Consider the following 8937-nt stretch of genomic DNA (forward strand, 5'->3'; position numbering starts at 1 on the left):
ATATAACATTGATGACTTTCTATATTTGATTATATACGGTTATGAGCAAATAAAAGCGGGGAGAAGAAATGTGAGTCATAAAATACAACCATGGAAATCTAACATTTCAAAGGACTATTTGCTTTCGGTAAACTTGTATAATGTTAACGGTTCATGTTAGGTACATGCTGAATGCAGACAAGGACACTAGGTAACGTGATCTGCGTATATCTCGCTGTTCAATTGATGTTGTGCTATGTCGCGTTGGAGTCGATAACGACAGCGCTTTGAACTCTGGGAAATATTTAACAACTAACACAGGTCGGGTCTGCACGGCGTTTCTTCAAAGAGTCATAAGATCTATATTATATTTCTTTATTACGAATTTATAAGTACCGTAGAAATGGCTGTTGCAAATCCAGGAGATGGTCAGTATGGAGAAAAGCCCCATTGTCCTGTCTGCCTGGGTAAATTTAAAACACCCAGACAGCTGCCTTGCCTGCACTCATTTTGTCAAAGTTGCCTGGAGGATTATATTTCATCCAAAGCTGTAAATGTGAAGGAACTCAAACAGTTTGAGTGTCCAATATGCAGAACCGTAGTCCCCGTTTCCAGGAAAGGCAAGACTTCACATTTGTGGGCTTCTCTCTTTCCAATCAACACAATTTTGCAATCTATAGGAAGCAAAGAGAAAGAGGAAGTGGATAGACCTTGTGACTGTTGTCTCTCTGATGGCGTCTCCGTCACTGCTAATGGATTTTGTGTGGCGTGTGAGGAGGCAATGTGTGCATCTTGTCTAAAGGTTCATCAAAAACAAAAGGCAACAAAGGACCACTCCATCTTAACTATAGAAGAGCTGACAGACAATCCAAAGAACTCTGTCAGATATCACAAGGGTTTTCGCTGTCAAGAACACGAGGAAGAAGATATAAAATTTTATTGCAGAGACCATAAGATTGCTTGTTGTGCAAGTTGTTGTATCGTTAATCACAGAAACTGCGGTCAAGTTTTAGAATTGAGTAAAGATGTTAGCAAGCTTCTACTTGAAGTTAAACCTCTCCAGGTCCTTGAAGAGATGAAAAAAATTGAAGATCACCTCATGAATTTCGAGAAAAGGAATGATTCAAATATAGTTAGTCTTGAATCACAATTACAAGACATGACAAATAAAATTAAGGAGATCAGGAAAAATCTAAATGACCTTCTTGATGATTTAGAACGCAAGGTGAAGTCGGAAGGAAATCAACTGTGCAAAGAAGAGACAATTCGAACGCAAGAGGAGAATCACGAATGTCAGGGCCTGTTAAATGCAGTGCGAAGTTCACGCATGACTTTGGAGATGGTCATGAAATATAATAGCGATACTCAGGTATGTTTATTTAGATAAATACGTACCATACACACAGAATATATATTCTCGTATGTGGAAGTGATCTACTTTATAGTAATGAACTGTTTATGTTTAAAGTTTCTTAAGAGACACGAGACTGTCTTTCTCTTTATTTTCTTGCACTCGGATACGAACCACTCTTTCGGTCCTCAAAGCATGAGAGAATGGCGGGATGAGGTTAAAAAAAGCACAGAAACTTTGATAATGAAATAATTCTAATCGCGAACGTATTGTTGTTAGAAGCAGTAGCAGTAGCAGTATTGTTCAGCAGTCATGTTGGCCATCTCATTACTTTAGTACTTTATTTGCCGTTTGTTAAAAAAACAATCACGTGCCATTGCCCCAGCAGATAAATACCAGTCCCTAGCAAATTGACGAATGTGTTTTCATGAATATTGAAATTCTGCAGATTGTGCTTAAGAAATAATGAATTAAGTCATTCTGTAAAATTATTATTGACGATGGCCGTACCCAAAATGTTAGCGCTTTGCTTTTTAAAGTCACGCATCGTTGGTGTCTTCGTTTTCTCCATTGTATCGTGAGGAAATAACTGTAATCCTACCCAAGTCGAGTTGCCTCCCTTCAGGAATTATATAGGTGACTTTGTTTTTCCCTTCATCCCCAAGAAAGGTATCAAACTGTTTAACTATAACAATTTTGAAACAAAAGAACTGTTTTCAGTTTGGTGTTAATTTTAAAGATCGTTAAAATATGTAGCATATTTTGTTAGTTTAATGCTATTTTTCACCACACGATAGGCTAAACATGGTGGCCAGTATTACTGGTGGAGGGGGAACCTGGAAAACACCCGGTAAGAACCACTGACCCACGGGAAGGTACTTAAATACTTTCGTCACATGCCCACAATAGCCGAGTCCGAGGCTCGAACCCACGCGAACATAGGTGAGATGGCAGCAATCGGTAAAGGCGAACACTTTAGACCACTTTGGACCCCTAAACAATATATAATTTCATCAGAAATAAAATCAATGGAAACTTTTTGCATACCTATAAATTATGCATGAAATCCATATATCTCAAGAACATTAAAACTGATAACCTATCACGAACAAAAGCAAATATTCTTTATAAAAAAAATCACGAGAAACTATATCCGAAGGAAATGACACAAGTGAATAAAACTCACAAATTTTCTGAATAACATGCTAATGTTGTCAGCCAGAAGAAAACCCTTAAGTAGAGGATAATTCATTTTTATCTTCAGCCAGGTTGCATTTCACCGCTCCGGTGGCCTAAGTGATTAGATTATCCGCCTGGATGCGGGAAGTCACGGGTTCGGACCCCGGCCGAGTCATACCAAAGACCTATAAAAATGGTATTATCAGCTGTCTCGCTTGGGCCTCATCATTAAGTGGCTAGTGTTCGGACTGCTCGGCCTGGTGTCAGGATAATATGACTCTGTGGGATATGATACTACATGTCTGCGGCATTATGCCCCAGGCCTAGACATCACAAAAACTGCTACACTGCAGACATCGTAGTGATGAGTGAAAAATTGTTAAAGCTGCGCTAGAAGTCCAAACATCTCTCTCTCTCTCTCTCTCTCTCTCTCTCTCTCTCACACACACACACACACACACAAACACACACACACCAATTTACACTTCTCATTAATAACATTTATTTTTATGACTACTCTGTTTTGGCATACCCATGTTGCGTTCGTATGTTGCATTTAGAGCACTCATGCAGTACATTTTTGATAAATGTGCGGGTCTTCTGCTATGTCAAAGGTTTAATTAATGCGACATTAAAGTAATATTCAATCGCTATACTTTATTTTCTTTTGTAACTTTATATCGTTTACAGTGCCAGATTACCAAACAGGCAGAGTAGGCACCGGCCTCGGGGCCCGGCAACAACGGATCAAAATAATATTGACAAAACGTTTTAGGAGATAATTTGCTGGGTGGGTGGCGGGGGGCAAGATTTCGACTGCATAAGGTCGTCAGGGCCTCCACTGGGTTTAATCCGGCACTGATAATTTACATTGTGTCGGTTACGCGAAACAGCAGCATCCGAACTTTGTGTGTTGTCCGCCTTTGTGTATGGTCTGAAACTCAAACTTTTAAACAAAATAACTTAAATGAATTGCGATTAGCGTAAATATAGAGTTAGCACACAAATAAAGGAACCCTAATTCGATCACACCTCCATCCTGTGCATAGCTTCATTTGCAATTAAATGATCAACGGGTTCAGAGAAGTCGGAAGCACAACTGTTCTCTAAACAAAAGGAAATATTTATGTAAACAAAACTTGAACCGACTTAGATACATGGTAATCAACAGATACATGCATCCTATGCCCCATTCAGCAATTTTAGTTGTATGAATACATCCATTCAATGTTGATTAATCATCTACTGAGTGTACGAACAAATTGTAATGGTCACGCCACTTCACTCCAAGAACCTCTGCACCAAAATGACCTATTTATGTTTCTATGCCGCAAATTATCAAAAAAAACCCAAAAGAGCATAGATCGATGAAAGATATGTATGCACACGTACAGAGTGCACATTTTATTCTAATGCAGCTATGCTCATCGTGCTTTCAGTCTTACATTTTGTTTGAAATCCGAATTCCATACTGATAAATACTTAGATTGACCCAAATTATTACTCTCTATTTCATCAGATCGTTTTCTATGTTATATTAGGTAAGTCCGATATTAGTAAATGTAAATATATTGTGCTGGATTCCATCCAGGGAAGATTGCTAGCACTGTTGTGGTTTAATTTTGTATAGTTATTAAGATTTCATTTCACAACGTTAGATTTAAAAATGTCCTTGATTCTTGGTGTACATTATTGTTTCTTTTTTGTTGTTGTTTCCTTGTTGGCTGTGTAGAAACGTTTCTTTTCGTCATATAATATAGATATTGTAACCTCTTGTGTGAAAGCTGAAGACGTCGTCATCATCATCGGTCGTTATCATCATCACATCGATCACCATCATTATCAATCATCAGCGCAGTCATCATCATCAGTTATGAGAAGCAGCAACGAAAGTTTTTTGATTTCTTGAGCTTTAACAATGTGGTCTGTAGTGTACATAAAATGATCAATATGTCTACTTAACCGTATAAGTGTCAAACAGAGAGAGAGAGAGAGAGAGAGAGAGAGAGAGAGAGAGTTTCCATAGCAGTTATCCGGTTAAAATTTCAAATTAACTTTAAATATATATAAAAAAATTGTTAGTCCTTACATATACGTGCACAAAAGTTAAAACAGGGCATGGGATAGGTTATGGACGTCGTCAACGTAACCAGTTATTGTGCTGGTTGCTTTCTCCCAAAACAAAGCATATATATATATATATATATATATATATATATATATATATATATAGAGAGAGAGAGAGAGAGAGAGAGAGAGAGAGAGAGAGAGAGATATGTGTCTGTGTGTGTATGTGTTACAAAATTCTAGTATTTATGTCCCAAATTAAAATTCAGTTGGTAATATACATTCCATTACATCTGATATGGCACATCTCATCGTTGAATTTAAGTGTTATGGAGACTTTTAATTCATCTTTTTATTTCTTTTAAATACATTCACTGATTGAAAATATTTACCTTCCATAATAATGCCAGGCTTTCATTTTATTGTCTCAATATAGTAACACGTACATTATTTTGTTTACACCTACACGCAATGTTGAATTTTCTGTACCTTCATACGTTTGTAGTGCAACCGCTTCGTTGGTCTAAGTGGATCGAACCCGGGCTGAGTCATACCAAAGACTTATAAAAATGATTCTACCAGCTGCCTTTCTAGGAGCTCAGTATTAAGAGGTCAGTGTTAGGACTGGTCGGCCTGGTGTCAGGATAATGGGACTGGGTGGAACATCATGCTACATGTCAGTGGCATGATGCCTCTAGTGTTTACATCACTGTAAACTGCCACAATGCAGACATCGTAGCGATATGACTGAAAAACTGTTACAGCTACGTTAAAAATCCAAATCACACACACACACACACACACACACACACGTTTATAGTGCTGTATATCTCTCATAACATTTCTTCCGTTTGAGATAGGACCACTGAATACTGAACTCAGACCCTTGGTACTTATTTACAAGGAATAAAAGTATGTTCATCTTGCAATGATACAGATCTTTATCTCTCTCTCTTTCTCTCGATCGATCGATTGATTGAGTGATCGATTGATTGATTTAATGATGCATGATATATTTAAGTTATGACATGTTTTGGGATATATAACTAATATATTTTGTTGTGATTTCTTCCTATAATCAACTAAATTAAAATGATAAAAAATGTGAAGAGCGTAATTTGGAAAGATTCTACTCATTTATTTTCCATTGACGTAAGTTTATCTTTTTCAGATATTTATCATGGCCGACAAAACAATATTGCAGGTGAAGTTATACTACAACCAGATTAAAGAAAAATTTGAAGAGCTGGGTAATGTCACATTAAATCTTGAAGTTGATCCACAAATCCAGTGTATCTTGACCCAGGGATTTGATATCGGAAGAGTAGTATACAGAAATGAACGTGACCGTTTTCCTATATCAAGAGTGAAAAAGCCACTGAAGGAATGTCAGACTGATATGGAGGATGCTGTGAAGATAAAAGGACCTGATGATGAGACTCCAAACTTTACAGGGGTCAGATATTTACAAGGGGATCAGGTGTTGCTTGCAGATCATGATAATAAGAGAGTTATTCTTTTGAATTCCTCTTACCAATACATCGCCAGCTTTACACTAACAGACAAACCATGGAACATATGTGTTGTGGATAATCAGGAGGTGGCCGTAACTTTACCATTTCAGAAAACAGTTCAGTTCCTGTGTATAACAACCGGAGCCATCAAACCCACCATGACGGTTAAAAGCAGATATCACTGTTGTGGTGTCGCTTCAGCGGGAAATGGGAAAATGGCTGTATCTAGCCACTGTAATGGTAATGGTAAATGCTACTGGAGTCTGATCGAAAGTACAGGAAAGGAAATGTGTTATCGATTTGACTGTAAGTGTAAATCTTCACCTACTTCTATCGCTCTCAATTCATCTTGTACCCGTGTGTACCTTACTGTGTGTAATGCCAATTCCCTGTATTGTATTGACATGGAAGGTAGGATGATGTATACATACAGTCCTGACAGTCTCAAGGCTGCCGTCAGTATTGCTACAGACAGGGATGATAACGTGTATGTGGTGGGACAGATGTCTAAGAACATCCACCAGCTTACATCAGACGGAACTCCTATTCAAATCATCACGGATGGTATTCCTTACTTTCCAGCGGCAATTTGTTTCAACAGTAGCCTTGACAAGTTTCTTATCACTAATTCAATATTATGTGCTTCAGATTCTATAAATGTGTTTAGACTGAAGTAACAGTTGAGTCAATTGTGGTTCTTATCCAAAAAGCTCGGCAGAGTGAGATTTTCGTTGTGATGACATTCTGATCATTTTGTAATATAAGGCTAAGAGTATATTTCACAAAATAAAACAAAATGAAATAGGTTTATTCAATGCAATTAATTACGAGATATACAAAGTCATGAAGTGTGTATATAAACATTAAATATCAAGAGATAAACCAAGTATGATATATATATATATATATATATATATATATATATATATATATATATATATATATATATATAATTAAACATGGTTAGATAATTCTTTAATTATAAAATTTGAATATAGCTAGCAAACATGATCATGGGATTATAAAGTATATATATATATATATATATATATATATATATATATATATATATATATATATATATATATATATATATATATATATATAAGGCTTTAATGGTGTGTAATAAACATATTGTACCCTCATATCCAGTCTGCGTTTCAACCTAACCATCAGCGGTTAAGTGAATAGCCCAAAGCGTGTGTTGTTGGTGATGCTTTACAAGCTTGATAATTGTTTACGTATCTACGTCTTTTATGTCTCATTTTGAGCAATATTCTTGGATTTGAATGAATTCTCACAAATTTCATTTATCTTGAGTATGCATCCCACGTTACTGAGCTAACTGAATCTAAATGAGTGCATGAAGGGGACCTTTGTTAAAATAATCATTGAAAATGAATCTTAAAAGCTACATATTAAATCAATAATTGTTTGTATATACCGCTAGTAGTTTGTGTTGTTTTCTCTTCCACCTTATTATCTTTTTTACTTTTTTTCCTCATACTTCTAATTGCGTTGGACAAATCACAAAAACTGTTATTAAATATTAGTCCTAGAGTGCTAACAAAACTGAATTTTTTATATTTAAAACATGACCTCATGAGCTGAATTATTCTGTTAATATGCCATTATTACACACAAATGCATGTGTCGAACCTGTGTATGTATATGATGTAAATATTTCAAGTATACCAGATCTTGTTACCTGTCCTATTTACAATTTATTAGAAAAGGCTCTTGACCAGCTCTATCTTATCAAGGAGACTCTACAAAGGTAAGCCGAATTTAAACTTTGTAATGTTTAAAAGACGTTTCTACGATCATTAAACATGATACAAAAAACAATGATACATTTATGAGAGTTTCTTCATTAAACATGATCTTGGCAGGTAAAATGCTTCACAGTTTGAAAAATGTTTAACGGAGGTAAGGTTGATTTGATAAGTAAAGCGAAACTTTACATAATATAGAGCGATATGTAGTACACTGATGTAAAACAAAGGCTACAAGTATAAGGCAGATCTTCATCATTCTGAAGCCAGTACCAATATACAGCAGTACTTTGATGAAAAAAGTGTAATACAAAATAGCAGATCCCTTGTAAATGTTAATGCAGTCCACTCAAAGGCAGAACAGCGCATTGATTTAGCTACTCACGTTGTACCTCGATGCTGGGTGTGACCTACATTGCCGATGATATCTTTTAAGATTTGTTTTGGTACACCAATTTCGTCCACTTTAAAGAAAACTTTCCGCCAACACTGTTTCAAACAAGATTGAAAGTGCTTAACGAAGACTTTGAAAAATGTTCTTTAAATATGTTAAACTGGAAATACAACTATATAGATTTACAATGTGAATTTCATACCATGATTACTGCAATTTCACATGAAGATTGATAAATCTTCATCACAGTAATTTTACCCACCAAAAGTTATTAACACGACCTTCATCACTGCGATTTCAAAAAACAGTTTTAAGTCCAGACCTTCATCACTGAAATTTCACATAAAATGCGTTAAGTCCATTCCTTCATCACTACAAGTTCACAACCAAAATGTTTATAGTCCAGACCTTCATCGCTGCAATTTCACAATCAGAAAGTGGTAAGACCAGACCGTCATCACTGTAATTTTAATGCAAACAGTGTTGAATCAAGGCCTTTATTACTGCAATTGCCCTGCAGATATGAGAATTATTGACAGATTTTAACTCTTTATCAAACATGTGTGAAAAGTTCATCTGAAATTATTCTCGTCTAATTGGAATCACATAATTACTTATTATATCCCTGATGGATCGTATTTGTTACTTATTCCTTCTTTTCGTCGGGACCGATGACAT

The 8937-nt window shown here is 36.0% G+C and overlaps 1 protein-coding gene across 1 annotated transcript; it reads left to right on the top strand.

Annotated features, from left to right (window-relative positions):
• Positions 1–286: 286 nt before the first annotated feature.
• Positions 287–6970, top strand: LOC149789972 (uncharacterized). The gene is made up of 2 exons (XM_089973386.1): positions 287–1348; positions 5748–6970. Exons 1-2 carry the CDS (start codon positions 383–385, stop codon positions 6765–6767), a joined length of 1986 nt encoding a protein of 661 aa, XP_089829512.1. The 5' UTR covers positions 287–382; the 3' UTR covers positions 6768–6970.
• The last annotated feature ends 1967 nt before the right edge of the window (positions 6971–8937 follow it).

This window comes from Sinohyriopsis cumingii, chromosome 10, assembly GCF_028554795.1.
Source record: "Sinohyriopsis cumingii isolate HCF-2022 chromosome 10, ASM2855479v2, whole genome shotgun sequence".
NCBI classification, from domain to species: domain Eukaryota; kingdom Metazoa; phylum Mollusca; class Bivalvia; order Unionida; family Unionidae; genus Sinohyriopsis; species Sinohyriopsis cumingii.